The 19,379-nt window shown below is 44.6% G+C and overlaps 2 protein-coding genes across 4 annotated transcripts in view; one reads left to right on the top strand and one right to left on the bottom strand.

The window, feature by feature from the left end:
- ABCD4 (ATP binding cassette subfamily D member 4) overlaps nt 1–19,379 on the bottom strand; it is a 680,822-nt gene that overhangs the window by 173,037 nt on the left and 488,406 nt on the right. The gene's annotated exons all lie outside the window — the stretch shown is intronic.
- The window catches only part of APMAP (adipocyte plasma membrane associated protein), a 91,023-nt gene that overhangs the window by 9,247 nt on the left and 62,397 nt on the right, over nt 1–19,379 (top strand). For all 3 annotated transcript variants that reach the window (XM_068099017.2, XM_068099020.2, XM_068099019.2), the window contains 2 exons: nt 1,448–1,555; nt 18,656–18,771. In XM_068099017.2, the coding sequence (XP_067955118.1) occupies nt 1,448–1,555; nt 18,656–18,771 (224 nt within the window). The remainder of the gene's footprint in view (nt 1–1,447; nt 1,556–18,655; nt 18,772–19,379) is intronic.

The following is a 19,379-nucleotide window of genomic DNA, read 5'->3' on the forward strand; positions in this document are numbered from 1 at the left end:
AGTGGAAGGAATGTATGGAGCCAAAAGGTCTGAAGGTGAATATCAGAAAGATGAAGGTGATGGCAAGTGGTAAAGCATGTGGTGAGGTGGAAAGAACTGGGAAGTGGCCGTGTGCTGTGTGCAGGAAGGGTGTCGGAGTGAATTCCATTCAATGTACAATGTGCGCTGAGTGGGTTCATCAAAAATGTAGTGGTTTGAGAGGGTCATTAACCAGTGTGGCAGCTACATTCAAGTGTAACGTGTGCACAGAGGGAGCTGCAGATGGAGGAAATGTTGAGTTGAATCTTGGAGATGGCGTGAAGCTGGAAGGTGTGAAAACATTTTGTTACCTAGGAGACATGCTGAATGGAGAAGGTGGATCAGACTCTGCAACGGTTGCTGGAGTGAGATGTGCATGGAAGAAGTTTCGGGAACTGAGTGGCGTGCTGACGAGGAGGGAAGTGTCGTTGAAGCTGAAGGGAAAGGTGTATGCTGCATGTGTGAGAAGTGTTATGATTTATGGGAGCGAGACATGGGCAATGAACGTAGAGCAGCAACGAAGGCTGGAAAGGGTGGAAATGCGAATGGTTCGGTGAATGTGTGGAGTATCGTTGAGAGAGAGGAAGACAAATGATGAATTGCGAAAGATGATGGGAATAGAGCTTGTGATGGATGCTGTGAAGAGAAACAGTTTGAGATGGTTTGGTCATGTGTTGAGGAAGGATGAAAGTGACTGGTTGAGAAGAGTGATGGAAATGAATGTAGAAGGAAGTAGAGGATGGGGAAGACCGAGAAAGACTTGGCTAAAGATGGTCGACTGAGAAATGCGGGCAAGGGGGTTAACAAGGGGAGATGCAGAATATAGTGCAAAATGGAGAAGATTGTCATGGGGACCGCAAGGCTAACCCCCGCTCTTGCAGGGAAAATGGCCTTAAAATGCCTGTTGTTGTTGTTGTTGCTGTACACAAATAATGCAGATATTATTGTATGCAGATATTATGTTGCATTCATCCCACACACTTACCTCAATGTGCTACATGCATGCTTATTCCCTTCTCTCAATCCCATTACTCCTGTCTCATCTCAAACTTATTTTTCCTTCTCTTTCTCCTCCCTCCTTCCTTTCTCTCTCCCATCGTGCTTTTTGTCATCATTTTTGTTTTAATTATCATAATTCATCCCCGAAGCCTCCCACCACCCTCATTGCATAAGTAATAAATAGTGGAACGACAAGCCCCGACAAGCTAATTTTCTTTGTTCCACCTAATATCCCTTCTGCCTGTATGTATTGCTATATTTCGAGCAGTATACTGTAATTCAAGTAAATTTAATCAAACATTTGAAATTCTCATGAAAATATGCTTCCAAGCGAATCTCAAGTATGCAAATTTGTTTGGTTTATTTTTGAATGTCAGTCGAAATGGAGTTTCCATATTGCAGTAATGTGTTGGTTGGATATTTGTTGCAGACTTAAAGCTGTTGCTGGAAACTGTTTCAAACTTTTCCTTGTTATTGCTGCTCTGCTTGCTGCAGTCTGGATCTTTGTTGATTCACCTGTTGAGCCTCTGTCCTTCAGGTTTGCGAGACATTTTTGCCCTTTAGATTTTTATTGAATCTTTACGTGCCTGGATGTGATATTTTTCATGAAGATAAAAATGTATTATTACAAGAAAGAGAATTGCACAACCAGTCGGAAAGAGCTACAAAGTACATACAAGTGAGCGTGTCACCATTTCCCACACAACCCAAATGGTCAATTGCAAAACACATTAACAAACAAACGCAGGCAACTCCAAAGTCGTGCGACCACTCAACTGCCACAATGGTGTCATCACTAATTAGCCACGCAACATAGAGCATACAACGTAGAGCATACAATATATAACATAGAGGCTACAACATAGAGCATACAACGTAGAGAATACAATATATAACATAGAGCATACAGCATAGAGCATGCAATGTATAACATAGAGCATACAACATAGAGCATACAATGTAGAGCATACAACATAGAACATACAATGTCGAGCATACAACGTAGAGCATACAATTTTTATCTTGGAGCATACAACATGGAGCATACAAAATACAACATAGAGCATACAACGTAGATCATACAATATATAACATAGAGCATACAACGTAGATCATACAATATATAACATAGAGCATACAACGTAGAGTATACAATATACAACATAGAGCATACCACATAGAGCATACAATATATAACATAGAGCATACAATGTAGAGTATACAATATATAACATGGAGCATACAACGTAAAGTATACAATATACAGTACAACATAGAGCTTACAGTCTATAACATAGAGCATACAATATACAACATAGAGCATACAACGTAGAGCATACAATATTGTTGCGGTTCTCTACGCCGGCCTTCTTTGCCTTATCAAGGGGGGATTAATCCCCTTGTCTTTACTGGGCCTGGCGGAACCGAGACTTATTACGTCCCTCCCGGACACACGCGGCGTAGGGTTTCGGGACTACTTTTCGCTCGTACCTAAGTACCCACGCTGCCTTGGGAGCGAGGAAACAAGCCTCGCACGAACCACGTGTGATGTGAGTACGCCGAGCGGATTGCGTACACGTTGTCCGCGCAGTCTTAACTAGTGGAACCCGATTGGAGTGATCTTATTCGTGCCACACTTAGTCAACTGGAGAAATCACAGATTTTTTTTTTTGATTTTTTTTGTCTACAAGATCGAGGCTCGTGAAAGAGCTAACATTAATCACACAGAAAGACAAACAGAAACGACAAACAGAAAGACAGAAACGATCGAATCAAGAAGAAAGGAAGAACAGATGGGTTTAATTATTCCCACACGTTTATACAGTTCAAGGACGAAGAGACACAGAGCAATGCTTAAACAGTCTTAACGTAACCCTTGGACAATGGGCCTGTCTCACACACACACAGGGGATTGCAGATGGGCAGGTGTTCCTCACGCGTCGATGTCGTCGTCCAGAGACCGCCTCCATCCGGCTCTCCACGGCCCCGGCACGTCCCGCGAAGATGGTGGCAGGTGAGGACAGGGACTCGTGGCGTGTCTCTCGTACACAGGGATGATCGGGGCGAAACGGTAGAGGGCGGACTTAAGCGCGGCTGGCGGTTACTCAGCCTCGTTCATTCGCGCGGCTGAAATGTGCTATTTTATTATAAACGCGCCTGGCTGCGCCCGCGTATATGTAGCGACCAACTCCTCTTCTTCAATACACTTGGTGTTGGTTAGCGCGCGCGTTCTCGTGCAATGGTCAAGTTCATCAGGCAGCAGTCCGCTTATCTCTCTCTCTCCTCTGCGAGTCCTTTTATCTCTCTCTCTCTCTCACAGCAAGCCAAGTCCCCTCGAGGGCTTTTGCGCAGCGGTTCTTAGAGCTACGCCCCCGAACCTTCTGGAACTCACCAGACTCTTCTCCCCACGCCCTCTGATGCGACACCGCCGCCACCACCCTCGAGCCCTGATTGGCAGCTCGTGCTTACCGTCATCGCTTCTGCCGCTCTACCTCAACTCCGCCCCGATCCTTCCTCGGCCTACCTCGTGTTAACTCGGCCAATGATCACCCAATGCTTAACAAACTCGATTGAGGCTAGGGTGGCTGATGTTGCTTGTGTGACTAACTATGGGGGACAGACTTTAACGTTTATTAAACTCACTTGACAGACTCAAAACCGCAACAATATATAACATAGACATAGAGCATACAATATACAACATAGAACATGCAACGCAGAGCATACAATATACAACATAGAGCATACAATATATAACATAGAGCATACAATATATAACATAGAACATACAACGCAGAGCATACAATATATAACATAGAGCATACAACGTAGAGTATACAATATACAACATAGAGCATATGTTACGGATTCGTCACTTCCGTTGTTGTGGTTTTCATCCACTGTAAATATTTTTGATTCCATGTACTATTATTGTTTTCAAAAGGTTTATTGTTTATGAACTGTTTTCAAAAGGTGAAAAAGTTAGAGTTAAAAGAAACGGAAAACCGGATCGGGAACCGGACGACGACGAAGAGGAAGAGAAGAAAAAGAAGGCGGAGCGAGTGAAGTCGGACAAGAAGCATAGTTGCTTTGCAGTCTGGAGCGAACGTTGGCGAGCAAGAGTCACGAGTTAAATTTGGGTTTCCCAGGAAAGGGATTCCTGCGACAGAGTTGTTATCGCTGTGACAGATCAACCTGCGTGTCAGGTTTTGCGGTGGATTCTGAAGAGAATCCTCGTCATCATCGTCGTGCCGTTGCACCACGAGACCGGGCCATCGGCCATTTTGACTCGCGCAGGACTTGCGCTTCGCTCAAGGTTTCGTCTCGTTTCGACCATTTTCACCGCATTCAGACGTCGATCTGGGGTGTGTGCGTGTGACGTGGCTTTTGAGTGGAAAGTCTGCGTGTCGCCGACTGTGAGCTGTGGAACGTCCATACCCGAGGGTGTGATTTCCCAGTCGCCTGGAGGGTGCCTTTGGATTTCCCAGTCGCCTTGAAGGCGCCTTTGTGCAGCTTTGGCCGTGTGACTGTGACTGTCATCCGAATGGGATTCTGGTCCCTATTGGACATTCATCTGTCGATCGCTGGAGCGGATCGACTTTGGCTTGAAGCCGGGGAATAGAGACATTGGGAATCTTCTTCTTTTCGCTCACTTGGAGCACAGTGAGTTATATTGTACGAACCTGATGGTACCATCATAGGAACTAGGGCATGCCCGTACTATATCTATATCTAAAATTATATCCCCCCCCTCTATTTACATGAAATGGTTTGGTCCAAAGCGAACGGCTTGCGAGTGGTGACAATCCCCCCCCTCTATTTACATGCAATGGTTTGGTCCAAAGCGAACGGCTTCCGGAGTTTGGTAAAGAAATCGCCATCGCGTGCACAAACGCGCAGGAAAGCGAATGAATCGCAAATTCGTTTTTATTAGTTGTAAAACATAGTTTAACGCCAACATAGTTTGCAAACGTGAAATAAATGAATACGCTCTCAAATGTGCCATCCGAGGCAGAGTGTGCCCGCCACGTTCGGCACACGCGATCGTTCGCTGCTCTCTGATTGGTTGAATCGTTTTTTGGACATAGCTCGGTAAGTAATTGTCCGATTAATATGAAACCTTGAAAAGGCACATCCTCGGGTCCCCAGCAATATACCTGGCAAGTTAAAAGTATATCGGACCCGTGGTTGTCGAGAAACAGCGGTCACAGACAAACGTACAGACAGACAGACAGAGATTACTGGAATTATAGATAGATGATATACTATTTGTTGTACAATTGATTACTATTGTTTTTGTATTGTTATCCTTGTGTGATCTTAATACAATACTTGTTGGTTTGTAACAATTGGTGTGGCTTCACCATTGATCTTTGACATACAGAATAACACATTTTTCTGCCGTGACTCCTCTCGTGGCTCGGAGGTACACCGTGACCAGGGGGTCGGGGAGGAGCACGTAACAGAAATTGGGGGCTCCTCCGGGATTGGCCCAAATTGAAATTGGGGGCTCGTCTTTGCTGACAAAAATCTCGTCTGGGATTAAATTCCCTACTACTCGTCCGTGATAGAATTCCCTAACATTCCCAAAATTCCCAAATTTGGAATTTTTCTAACATTCCCAAATTTTTCCAAAAATTGGAAAAAAAAATTGTGTGAAGGTTAATAGGTGTTAACTGATAGTCACCATGGTGTTTGACGCAGAAACGTTTGCGGCGTCCCCTAATGAGGCACAGTTCCTAGCGTTAAAAAGATCGGAACTCTTGATATTGGCCAAACATTGTAACTTGGAGGTCCGAGCTCATATGAAGAAAGCAGAGATGCAGACATTGGTGGTAGAATCTCTGGTGGGACAGGGAACATGGACAGGGGTAGCCTTGGATTGGTTACCCGAGGAAAAAGAAAATGTGGAGCCCCGGAAAATGGAGATGCAACTGCAGAGCCAGGAAAGGTTAAAAGACTTGGAATGGAAAGCCGAGGAGAGAAGAGCAGAGGAAAGGAGAGCCGAAAGGGAGTTAAAGGAACGTGACATGGAGTATCAGAAGGAGCTTAAACTCAAGGAGCTGGAATTAATGGGAGAACGGAGAGAAGTCTTATCCATGCCGGCTAGTTCGACAACTAGTCAGAACACTTGGGATGTTGGTAGGCATGTGAGGCTGGTTCCACCCTTCAATGAAAAAGAGGTAGCCAAGTTTTTTCTACACTTTGAGAAAGTGGCTCAAATGCTAAAATGGCCTGGGGGGTCCTGGACTATGTTAGTGCATAGTGTTCTGGTGGGTAAAGCTCAAGATATGTATTCGGCTTTACCGATTGACCAATGTGCAGATTATGAGATAGTGAAGAAAACCATTCTCAAAGCCTATGAATTGGTCCCTGAAGCTTACCAGCAAAAATTCCGGAATGCCAGGAAGAGGGAGAGTGAGACCCATGTGGAGTTTGCCAGAATGAAGGAAACCATGTTTGATTGGTGGTGTAATTCGAAAGGGATTGGAAAAGACTTCAAACTGTTGCGACAATTGATCTTGGTGGAGGAATTCAAACAGTGTGTCCACACGGACATTAAAGTACATCTGGAGGAAAGGAAGGTACCAGAGTTGTATGAGGCAGCAACCGTGGCAGATGACTATGCCTTGACACACAGGATGGGGTTCCACAAACCTAACTTCCCGCCTAGAGTTCGCCAGGGGAGTTATGGTACCTAGAGATGACTATGAGGACAAATCTGATACCGCGACTTTTAGGGATCAGAAGACTACAGTTCCAAGACAGACTTATCTTCCGGGGGGCACGAGGCAGACCACGAGTTTTTCCTCCGGGCCTACTTGCGCTTTTTGCAAGAAACCTGGGCATTTGATGTCCCAATGTTACGCCCTGAAAAGGAAAAATCAGGAGCGGAGTCAGACTAGTACAACTCCGAATGCATTGGCAAATGCGAGAAATCGTCCTTGGAGGACAGTGCCTAGTGAAGGTTCCCATGCCAAAGTTACGGCATCACAGAACGACCTTGTTCAAGAGGGTTACATACCTTTTATTTCAGAGGGGTTTGTGTCACTGGATTGGGACTTGACTAACCCAAGACCTGTTAGGGTATTGAGGGACACAGGAGCACATCAATCTTTGATGCCTGAAGGCATTTTGCCATTGTCATAGAAGACGGCAACTGGTGTTAGTGTTCTTTTACAGGGAGTTGGTGGCTATGTTAAAGCTCCACTTCATGTCATCCATTTGAAGTCTGATTTGGTGTCAGGACCGGTCACCGTAGGTTTACAAGCCACTCTTCCTGTAGAGGGAATCTCTTTTATTATCGGGAATGATTTGGCCGCTGGTCGAGTTTCTGGTAATCCAATGTTGGTTGAAAAGCCCAGTATGGAAAATAACACCGCACAGTTAAGGCAGGAGATTCCGGGTATCTTTCCATCCTGTGCAGTGACTCGTGCTATGGGTAGGAAGCGCTCTGAAGAGAAGGAAAAGGTGGCATCTGGATCCAAAGAGGAAATGGAGTGTCCGTCGGAGATATCTGGGAACGAGGTTGAGCAAACAGTGCTGGTCCGAAAGAGACTCGTTGAAGAACAACACGGAGATTCGGAGATCCGGAGTTTAATTGGTAAAGCCGTTACAGAGGAAGAGGCTATGAAGATACCTGTTGGTTACTTCATGAAAGGGGAAATACTCATGAGAAAATGGAGACCACCAGAGGTGCCAGCAAACGGTGAGTGGAAAGTTCATTACCAAATTGTGGTGCCACCGCCGTACCGGAAGGAGATATTGAGTTTGCTCATGAGACACCTTTGGCCGGGCACCTTGGAGTGAACAAGACCTGTGACAGAATATTGGTACATTTTTTCTGGCCAGGATTGCGACATGATGTGGCGGAGTTCTGCACATCTTGCCATTCTTGCCAGCTGGTGGGAAAACCTAATCAGAAAGTCCCATCCGCACTTTTAAAACCCATTCCAGCTTTTGAAGAGCCATTCCGTCGTGTCATTATTGACTGTGTAGGCCCTTTACCTAAAACTAAGGCTGGACATCAGTATTTGTTGACCATCATGTGCGCTTTCACAAGGTTCCCAGAGGCAGTGCCTCTTAGAAAAATTACTGTGGCAGTTATTGCGAAGGTCTTGATTGAATTTTTCACTTTGGTTGGCCTACCTAAGGTCATCCAGTCTGATCAGGGTTCCAATTTCATGTCAACGCTTTTTCAGCAAGTGGTACACCTGTTGGGAGTGGAGCAAGTAAGATCAAGTACTTACCATCCCGAGAGCCAAGGGGCCTTGGAAAGGTTTCACCAGACATTGAAGAATATGATCAGAACGTATTGTTTTGAATGTGACAAGGATTGGGATGAAGGAATACCCTTATTGTTGTTTGCTACAAGGGAATCTGTTCAGGAGTCATTGGGGCTCAGTCCTTTTGAACTTGTGTTTGGACATGCAGTGCGAGGACCGTTGAAATTGGTGAAAGAACAGTGGCTACAGGAGGAGTCACAGTCAACAGTGGTGGAGTATATGTCATCGGTTAGGCACAGATTGGCAAAGGCTTGTGAAGTTGTGAGAAGAAACTTGAAAGTGACACAGGATAAAATGAAAGTGAGACATAATAATAATAATAATAATTCATTTATTTTGTATAGCGCTTTTCCAGAAGCCCAAAGGCGCTTTGACAGAGTGGCAAACATAATGCATAACAATACATGAAAACAACAATTGCAAAAAGACAAGAATCAATAGGGAAATATTTAAAGCAAAAGGAGGGAGAAGGAGAAGAGATAGTCAGGGGTTAAATGCTGTGGGTTGAATGTTGAATGCAGTGTTGAATAGGTGGGTCTTTAGTGATGTTTTGAATGTGGTGAGTGAGGAGGAGTCTCTGATGGTGTGAGGTAGTGAGTTCCAGAGGGTGGGAGCAGCGATGGAGAAGGCCCTGTCCCCCCAGGATCTGAATTTGGTCCGGATGGAGGGGGTCAGGAGGTTGGTACCAGCAGAGCGGAGGCTGCGGGTGGGAGTGTGTCTGGAGAGGAGGTCAGCCAGGTAGGATGGGGCCAGGTTATGGAGGGCTTTGTATGTCAAGAGGAGGATTTTGTACTGGATTCTCTGGGGGATGGGGAGCCAGTGAAGCTTGTAAAGGACGGGGGTGATGTGGTCACGGGTCCGGGAATGGGTGAGTAGACGGGCAGCGGAGTTCTGAATGTATTGGAGTTTATTGGTGATTTTTTAGGGTGAACCATAGAGGAGGCTATTGCAGTAGTCCAGACGGGAGGTGATGAAGGCGTGGATGAGGGTTTCTGCAGCCGTGGAGGAGAGGGATGAGCGGAGACGGGCAATGTTTTTCAGGTGAAAGAAGGCTGACTTTGTGATCTGTTTAGTGTATTTGTCGAAGGAAAGGGTTTGGTCAAAGATGACGCCAAGATTCCGGATGTGAGGGGAGGTGGATACTGGGATACCGTCGATGTTGAGGGCAAAGTTATGGGTGGATTTTGTGAGCGTTTTTGGGCCAATGATGATTATTTCAGATTTATCACAGTTAAGCTTGAGGAAGTTGATTTGAAGCCAGGATTTTATTTCAGTGATGCAGTTTGTCAGGATAGAGTGGGTGTCGGTGGAGACGGACTTGGTGGAGATGAAAAGCTGGATGTCATCGGCGAAGCAGTGGAATTGGAGACCATGACGGCGGATTAAGTGACCGAGCGGGGACAGGTAAAGGATGAAGAGGAGGGGGCCAAGAACTGAACCTTGGGGGACACCTTGGGGGAGGGGAGCAGTGGGGGATTTGCAGTTATTGATGGAGATGAACTGGCATCTGTCAGAGAGGTATGATTTAATCCAAGAGAGGGCAGTGCCGGTAACGTTAAAGGTGGATTCAAGTCGGGTGAGGAGGATAGTGTGATCGATGGTGTCAAAGGCAGCGCTGAGGTCGAGGAGGACGAGAATGTTGAGGTTGCCAGCGTCAGAGGAGAGGAGAAGGTCGTTGTTGATTTTGAGGAGAGCAGTTTCAGTACTGTGGTTGGAGCGGAATCCGGATTGGAATGTTTCATACAGGTTATTGGCAGAGAGATGATGTTTGAGTTGAGTGGCTACAGCGCGTTCCAAAACTTTTGACAGAAAGGGTAGGTTGGAGATGGGTCTGAAGTTGTTTAGGGTGTCAGGGTTTAGACCAGGTTTTTTTAGAATGGGGGTAACAGCAGCAATTTTGAGGGAAGGTGGGACGATGCCTGTAGACAGGGAGGAGTTTATTGTTGCAATGATAAGTGGAGAGAGAGCAGGGAGGGAGGCTTTGACAAAGCTGGAGGGGATGGGGTCAAGAGTGCAGGTGGCAGTTTTCATTCCTATGAGGAGTTCAGAGAGGTCAGTAGGGGAGATTGGGGAGAACCGAGACAGGGGATGGCAGGACAAGGGGGGGCAGGTGGTTGGAGGGGGAGCGGGTGCGGCGGTGGTCAAGCTGTTGTAGATGTTGTCAATTTTGCGTTGGAAGAAAGAGAGGAAGGAGATGCAGTTGTCTACTGTGAATGACTGGGTGGTGGTGTTCAGGGGGCGGAGGAGTTTGTTTATTGTCGAGAAGAGTGCTTTTGGGTTTCCGGAGCCAGAGTGGATAATTTGAGAGTAGTAGGCAGAGCGGGCGCGGGAGAGGGCATCTTTGTAGTGTTGTATGTGGTCCTTGTAGGCTTGGGAGTGAACTGTGAGACCCGTTTTATTGCGGAGTCTTTCAAGTTGGCGAGCACGAGTTTTCATCAGGTGGAGTTCAGGGGTAAACCAGGGAGCAGAATGGGTGAAAGAAACTGTTTTGGTTTTTACAGGTGCAAGCTGGTCAAGGCAGGAGGAGAGAGTGTGGTTGTAGTAGTCAGTGAGGTCGGAAGGGGTGTGGAGGTCAATGAAGGGAGAAGTGGACATTTTTTCAGAGAGGGTGGATGAGAATGAGGTAGGTGAAAGAGCGTTTAGCTTACGGAAGTTGATTGTGCGATAATGCCTTGGTGTTGGGGCGGGGATGTTGATGGTCAGAGTGATGGCTAAGTGGTCAGAGAGGGTGAGGTCGGAGCCATAGAGATGGTGCAAACTTAATCCAGTGGAGCAGACAAGGTCCAAAATGTGACCACGGATATGGGTTAGGAAAGTCGACGTGTTGAGTGAGGTTAAAGCAGGTGAGTAAATCAGTGAAGTCAGTGGTTATTGTGGAGTCAGTGGAGTCCATGTGGATATTGAAATCACCAAGGAGGAGGATTGAGGGGGAGAGGGAACATAGCTGGGTCAGAAAGTAGGAGAAGTCAGACAGGAATGATGGGTGTGGTTTGGGAGGGCGGTAGACGACAGCCATGACTGACTGCGTGTGACCAGAGAGTTTTAAAGCCAGGTGTTCAAATGATGGAGCAGATGAGATGGAGATGAGGTTGGTCTTGATGTCTTGACGGTGGATAACGGCAATTCCACCACCTCGGCCCTCCGAGCGTGGTTTATTGACGTAGGAATATCCATTGGGTGTGGTGAGGTTAAGTGTGTAGTAGTCCAGAGGTTGTTGCCAGGTTTCGGTGAGACAGAGAAAGTCCAGTTTGTTATCCAGGATGTATTCGTTCAGGATGAGGCATTTGTTGTTGAGGGACCGGGTGTTGAACAGGGTGAGCTTGATGTTGTTTTGAACAGCAGGGATGAATTCAGGTGATTTAGCCAGGGTTCGTAGGCAGGAGGTGCGATCGTGTGGGTTGCTGTGACCAGGTGCGCTGGGACGAAGAGTGAGAGTGCGCTGAGCCGACCAGAGGACGGGGATGGAGTGACCTGATTGCAAATAAACAAACTTACGACCGGAGCCACGGTGAATGTACCTGGGTCGTCGGAGGAGTCCATTTGATTTGATGGCAGAGATGCATGATGGGGTGGAGCGGGTATTGAGCAGAAGAAGCCTTGCGGCGGAGTACCTCAGAGCCATGCCAGGCAGGAGCGAAGGGACGAGTACGAGGCCAAGGTCGAGGAGGCAAAGCGGAAAACGCAGCGGCAAACGACTGCAGCCGCTAATCAAGACCACAGCGGCAAACAGCCACCGCCGCAAACAACGGCCACAAACAACGGGAGCGGGCCTGAGGAAACAGTGGAGGAGCCGGGCAGGCGAAGCCAGGAGCCGATTCTTCCCCAACTCACCCGATTCCACCCGACGTTGACCAAATCGCGCTATGCTAAATCAATGAAGGAAAAGGACACAACTGCTGGATTAAAATGACACGACACCAGGGATACGGTTCTCAAGACCTCCGGAGGAGATTATATTAGGGCGGAAGGTCAGATTACAGGGATGAGAGGTACAGCATAGTAAGATAGGCACTTAATTACGGTCTTATAATAGCCCTGACAGACGACAGATAAACAGGACAAAAACTGACTCACACGGGGATTGATGGCAAGGAAAGCGGGTATTCGATGGCCAGCACAAGGTGCACCTTGTGCTCAGGGACAGGATAGCGCGGCCCAAAAGATGCAGGAGGTCTCTCAGCGCTCGGAGGTGGCTCTCTTGTCTTCTCAAGCTCGGGGCTCTCAGACAGTCTCAGACAAGTACACATACATTCAAAGTACACCGCCCCCATGCCAAATAATTAAATATCCTACAGCGCGGCATTGCCGGGGCGCCTTTGGCGCCCGGCAATACCGCAGTACAGCTCATAGAGGCTGCATTGGGAGGGAGAGGTGTACATTAATTCATTGATTAATTGTATAATTTAAATCAATAAAAGATTATCACAAAATATTTTCTTAATCAATTGGCTAAAAGCATAACTAAACCACTAGTGCTTCATCCGAAGATGTATCTTTTAGAAATTTAATTAAGGAAGTCATTAATAAAAAATTAAATAATTAATCGATTAATCAATAAATAATTAATCGATTAAATGATTAATCAATAAATCAAAAATATCCTTGATAGCCACATCACTTGGTCACTGTCATGTCCAAATATTAGCTTCCCACCTCAAAAGGTGCCTGAGATATTGGCCAAATGAGAAAGAAAATAAATAAATAAATAATAATCGTGAAAAAATTAAATTCTTAATCAATTCGGTCACAGAACACATAAACCACCACCATTTTATCAGAATCTGTAACTGAATATATTTTTTAATAGTAATTAATCGAATAATTCAATAATTAATCGATTAATTGATTAACTGATTAATCAATAAATCAAAAATATCCTTGATAGCCACATCACTTGGTCACTCATGTCCAAATATTAGCTTCCGAGCTCAAAAGGTGCCTGAGATATTGGCCAAATGAGAAAGAAAATAAATAAATGATTAATAATGAAAATAAAGAAATAATAATCATAAAAAAATTAAATTATTAATCAATTCGGTCAGAGAACACATAAACCACCACCATTTCATCAGAATCTGTAACTTTAAAAAAAAAAAAATTAGTCATTAATCGAATAATTAAATAATTAATCTATTAATTGATTAATTGATTAATTATTAAATCAAAAATAACCTTTGCAGCCAAATCACCTGGTCATTGGCATGTCCAAATATCAGCTTCCTACCTCAAAAGGTGCCTGAGTTAATGGTCAGAAGAGAAATGAAATTTAATTAATCAAATAAGTACTTAATTAATCGCTAATAATTAAATAACTCCTTAATTAATTGATTATTCAAAAAACAAAAAATGTTGTTTTTGTCAAAGCACTTGCTCACTACTGTGTCGAAATTTTAGCTTCCTAGCTCAAAGGATGGCTGAGATATCGTCCGGACAAACAAACAAGAAAACAAGAAAGCAAGAAAACAAACAAACAACCAGAGTGAAAACTGAGTACTCCCTTTCAGCGTGCGTCACTGCCGAGCCCCCTTCGGTGCCCAGCAATGACGATTTGCAAATGCCTGGAGATGGCATAGGAAAGGTGCGGTGTACAATAAGAAATTTTAGTCCTGAGGACCGAGTGTTAGTGTTGCTTCCTGTTCCAGGTCAACCACTACAGGCTAGATATTTTGGTCCCTATGCAATCAAAAGGAGGGTTAATGAAACAGATTACGTGGTGACAACTCCCGACCGACGGAAAAAGCGGCAGCTGTGTCATGTCAACCGACTGAAGAAATATCATGAGAGGAAGCCTGTGGAAAAAATGGTTCCTGTCTCACCTGTCGTGCCTGTAGTTGGGGTGCAATAGAATCCAGAGGTTGACGCCGGTGTGAAGTTTGATAACTTTGATGACCAGGCTTGTCCCAGATTGACGAACACAGAAGTGTTGAGTCGTTTAGATGAGAAATTAGGTCATTTGACGAGGGAACAACAATGGCTACTGTCCATCCTAATTTTTTAATTTGCACATTTGTTCACAGATGTACCTGGTCGTACTGACTTGGTATATCATGATATTGAGGTGGGGGAAGCCACTGCTGTGAAACAACACCCCTATCGGATGAACCCTGTGAAGATGGAGTATCTTCGGAAGGAGGTTCAGTATATGTTGGAGAATGACATCATCGAACCAAGCAGCAGTGAATGGAGCTCACCATGTGTGTTGGTTCCAAAACCCGATGGCAGTTTTCGCTGTTGTACGGATTTAAAACGGGTTAATGCAGTGACCAAGACCGACTCATATCCCATCCCGAGGATTGATGACTGTATTGATAGAATAGGCCCAGCTAAATTTGTAACTAAATTTGACTTGCTGAAAGGGTATTGGCAAATTCCTCTCACTGATAGAGCCAAGGAAATCTCGGCTTTAGTCACACCAAATGGGTTGTATCAGTACAAGGTTCTTCCCTTTGGATTGAAAAACAGGCCTGCTACATTTCAACGGCTGATTAATAAGCTTATTGCAGACCTTGAGGGGGTGGAGGCTTATCTGGATGATGTCATCATTCACACCATGACCATGGAAGATCATATTAAACAAATCCATGCATTTTTCAAGAAACTGACCGAGGCAGGGTTGACCATCAACTTATCTAAGAGTGAGTTTGTAAAGGCACAGGTGGTGTTCCTAGGCCATGTAGTAGGTCAGGGTCAGGTGCAACCGGTGACAGCCAAGATAGAAGCCATTGATCGCTTCCAAGTTCCAAAAGGGAAGAAGGAGCTTATGAGATTCTTGGGTATGGCTGGTTGGTACCAGCGGTTCTGCAGGAATTTTTCTGATGTGGTAGCCCCTTTAACGAATTTGCTGAGGAAAGAGACCAAGTTTGTTTGGGATGGCAAATGTCAGGCTTCCTTTGCCCACGTCAAAGCAATATTAATGAGCTCTCCTGTCCTAGCAGCCCCGGATTTTCAAGCACCTTTCAAGTTGGCCATTGATGCAAGTGATGCGCGGGCTGGGCAGTTCTATTACAGGAAGATGAGGATGGAGTGGATCACCCGATGTGCTACTATTCCAAAAAGTTTAACAAACACCAGGCAAATTATGCCACCGTGGAAAAAGAGACCCTTGCTCTCCTGCTAGCGCTTCAGCATCATGAGGTGTATCTGCGAACTACTACCTTTCCTATAAAAGTCTTCACTGATCACAACCCCTTAACCTTCATTCAAAAAATGAAAAATAAAAACCAGAGGTTGATGAGATGGAGTTTGGCTTTGCAGGAGTTCCACTTGGAGATTGAGCATGTAAAGGGCAGGGACAATGTCGTTGCTGATGCTTTGTCCAGAGTGAACTAACTTTGGAAATTTCTGTAGGTTGTTTGGAAGTTTTGTTGCTTTATTTTGGGAAATATTAATTATCGTTGCTCACGGGAATTGGTGATTTGGGTGTGAGTTTTACTTTTGTTTGTTAAAAGAATTTTTGCCTGCAAAGAAAGTTTTCACTATGTTCAAACTTTCTTTCTTGAGGGGGGGGAAGTGTTACGGATTCGTCACTTCCGTTGTTGTGGTTTTCATCCACTGTAAATATTTTTGTTTCCATGTACTATTATTGTTTTCAAAAGGTTTATTGTTTATGAACTGTTTTCAAAAGGTGAAAAAGTTAGAGTTAAAAGAAACCGAAAACTGGATCGGGAACCGGACGACGACGAAGAGGAAGAGAAGAAAAATAAGGCGGAGCGAGTGAAGTCGGACAAGAAGCATAGTTGCTTTGCGGTCTGGAGTGAATGTTGGCGAGCAAGAGTCACATGGGAACTTTGGGTTTCCCAGGAAAGGGATTGCTGTGACAGAGTTGTTATCGCTGTGACAGATCAACATGCGTATCAGATTTTGCGGTGGATTCTGAAGAGAATCCTCGCCATCATCGTCGCGCCGTTGCGCCACAAGACCGGGCCGTCGGCCATTTTGACTCGTGCAGGACTTGCGCTTCGCTCAAGGTTTCGTCTCGTTTCGACCATTTTCGCCGCATTCAGACGTCGATCTGGGGTGTGTGCGTGTGACGTGGCTTTTGAGTGGAAAGTCTGCGTGTCGCCGACTGTGAGCTGTGGAACGTCCATACCCGAGGGTGTGATTTCCCAGTCGCCTGGAGGGCGCCTTTGGATTTCCCAGTCGCCTTGAGGGCGCCTTTGTGCAGCTTTGGCCGCATGACTGTGGCTGTCATCCGAACGGGATTCTGGTCTCTATTGGACATTGATCTGTCGATCGCTGGAGCGGATCGACTTTGGCTTGAAGCCGGGGAATAGAGGCATTGGGAATCTTCTTCTTTTCGCTCACTTGGAGCACATTGAGTTATATTGTACGAACCTGGTGGTACCATCATAGGAATGATATACTATTTGTTGTACAATTGATTACTATTGTTTTTGTACTGTTATTCTTGTGTGATCTTAATACAATACTTGTTGGTTTGTAACAATTGGTGTGGCTTCACCATTGATCTTTGACATACAGAATAACACATTTTTCTGCCGTGACTCCTCTCGGGGCTCGGAGGTACACCGTGACCAGTGGGTCGGGGAGGAGCACGTAACACATACAATATATAACATAGATATAGAGCATCCAACGCCGAGTATACAATATACAATATAGGGCATACAACGTAGAGTGTACAATATAGAGCATATGACGTAGAATATACAATATACAGCATACAACATAGAGTATACAATATACAGCATACAACGTGGAGTATACAATATACAACATAGAGCATGCAGGTCAGGTCAGACTTTTGGGACTGCCACTGATAACATGTAACCCAGTGCTGCCTGCCGCATGGTCGGGATGTCGGCGATTAAACCGACAACCTTCACAGGCTTTTCGAGTGGGGAGTGTGACTGACACCATGTCAGGACCAAAAACAATACCTGGCAAAGGGAGGATGAGCTCCCATAGAGCCAACGGCCATCCAGTAAGAAGATGGTGTCTCCTAAAAAAACACCTAACCGGTTTGGACGGGTTCAAGTCATACCATTGACTTAAAAATGGTATGTCTGCTTCCCTGGACTTGAAAAGGATAGAGCACGGACAATCCCCATTGGTTGGCATCCATGGGGAGGAGGAAATTCCTCCTGAGGAAATGCCCCGCTGAGTACAGTGAGAAAAGTGGCGCCATTGTTGTGACGTCGCTGGTACCCAGAGTATCCTGGGAAGTGATGGTACTTCCCCAAGCTCAGTGGCTGTGTTAAGTGTTTGTCTCGTCATTGTGTGTGTGTGTGTGTGTGTGTGTGTGTGTGTGTGTGTGTGTGTGTGTGTGTGTGTGTGTGTGTGTGTGTGTGTGTGTGCGTGCGCGTGTGTCAGCTCTATTCTGAGCCTTAGCCCATGTATAGAAAATATATAAAAGCACCCTACCAAATTCAATTTTGAAAGTAAGACAGCCTCCCACATTGTAAATCTGAAAAGCCGTTTACATATCTCAACTTCATTTGCTATAAGTAATTAATCATCTCACCAAATCAATTACCCCAGCTGAAACTATGACTAATTATAATGAGAATTGTCCAACTTGTCAAAAATAAACGTACATATTATATGAACACAAGTTTGCACATCGTTGCCTGCAATCTGGCCACTAATTACCTAAAGGTGGAAAGGAATCTTTTTTCATCCCTGTCTGTTTGTCTTTCTGTCCATCTGTAAGCAGAATATCTCAAAACGTTATGGACAGATTCGGACGAAACTTGGTGGACAGGTTTGGTGTGCGACAATGACGAATTGATTAAATGTTGGTGAAGATCCGGTTCCAGATACTATAACTACCTCCGCCACCAAAGGTGAACGGAGGTTATGTTTTAACCCCTGTCTGCCTGTTTGTGAACATGATATCTCAAAAAGCTCCTGTGGAGCCTTTCCTTGAATACACTGTGCTCTTGTGGCATTTATGTGCCATGGACTCTCTCACGTGTGCCCTGGCTCTCAACTCCAACTTAACCCACCCTCTTGTTGGCTTTCGGCCGCTCAGGAGGCCCCAAGGCGCTATAGTTGTTTGACTTCGCATATAATTTGAATTAAGAGAGGCTATGTGCTCGAATTGAAGAGGCTTCAAGAAGAATCAATATACACACTATTAAGGGTTGAAAAACTTCCAACTGCAGTTGATATGCAGGTGTGGCAACTGAAGTGCAGAAGAAAAATGATGGTCATATTGAATATGTTGTTCACGATTAATAAATCTGCAAACAATATTGTAATATTGTTCATATTTGATCAATGTATTATTGCTTCATACACATACACATGATAACTTTTTAATCACAGTTGGAAATGTGTCACCATTTTGTGAGTCACTCATGAGTGTTTGTTTTTGTTTCATCCCAAAGGTATCCTGATTGTCCAAGTCTTGTCGGTCCCCTTCGGCTGAATGACAAATTACAGCATGCAGAACATTTGTATGAAGGAGAACTTGTAGGTGCAGAATCAATCACTACCATTGGAGGTATTTAATAAATTACATCGCTTTGTAAACAAATTATAGAATTATATTGTGTGATATTCTGGAAGTTATATTTTATTTCTGTCTCTCTCAAACTATAGCTACCGGGCTAGCTTTAATCTCTCTTTCTTGCAAACAAACATTATACACTTTTCATCATCCACTTTTCTTACTTATTTTCACAAACCTTTACATTCTCTCTTTTATTTCTCTTTCCTCACATTTATCAATGCAGTTATTTTATATAAGGCCTGGCCTCGATGAGGACTATATAGTCTGTAGTCTGTAGTCTATAGTCTGTGTAGTCCGTGACTGTAGTCTTCAAAATTAAAAAAAAACAAAAAAACCCATATATATATATATATATATATATATATATATATATATATATATATATATATATACCCTACCAAACTTTGTATATATATATATATATATATATATATACACACACACACACACGACATGACAAAAAGTATGCGGACACCTCTTCTAATTCTAGACTAGACTGATTTATGGAAAAAGGCCATGTATAAGGTTCTAGGTGCATTTTTGGGTAAAAGTTGGGAACCTCACTTTTTAACATAATTGGGGTATGCTGAATTCGATTA

Source organism: Myxine glutinosa, chromosome 9 (assembly GCF_964187855.1).
Source record: "Myxine glutinosa chromosome 9, kmMyxGlut1.1, whole genome shotgun sequence".
Classification (NCBI taxonomy): domain Eukaryota; kingdom Metazoa; phylum Chordata; class Myxini; order Myxiniformes; family Myxinidae; genus Myxine; species Myxine glutinosa.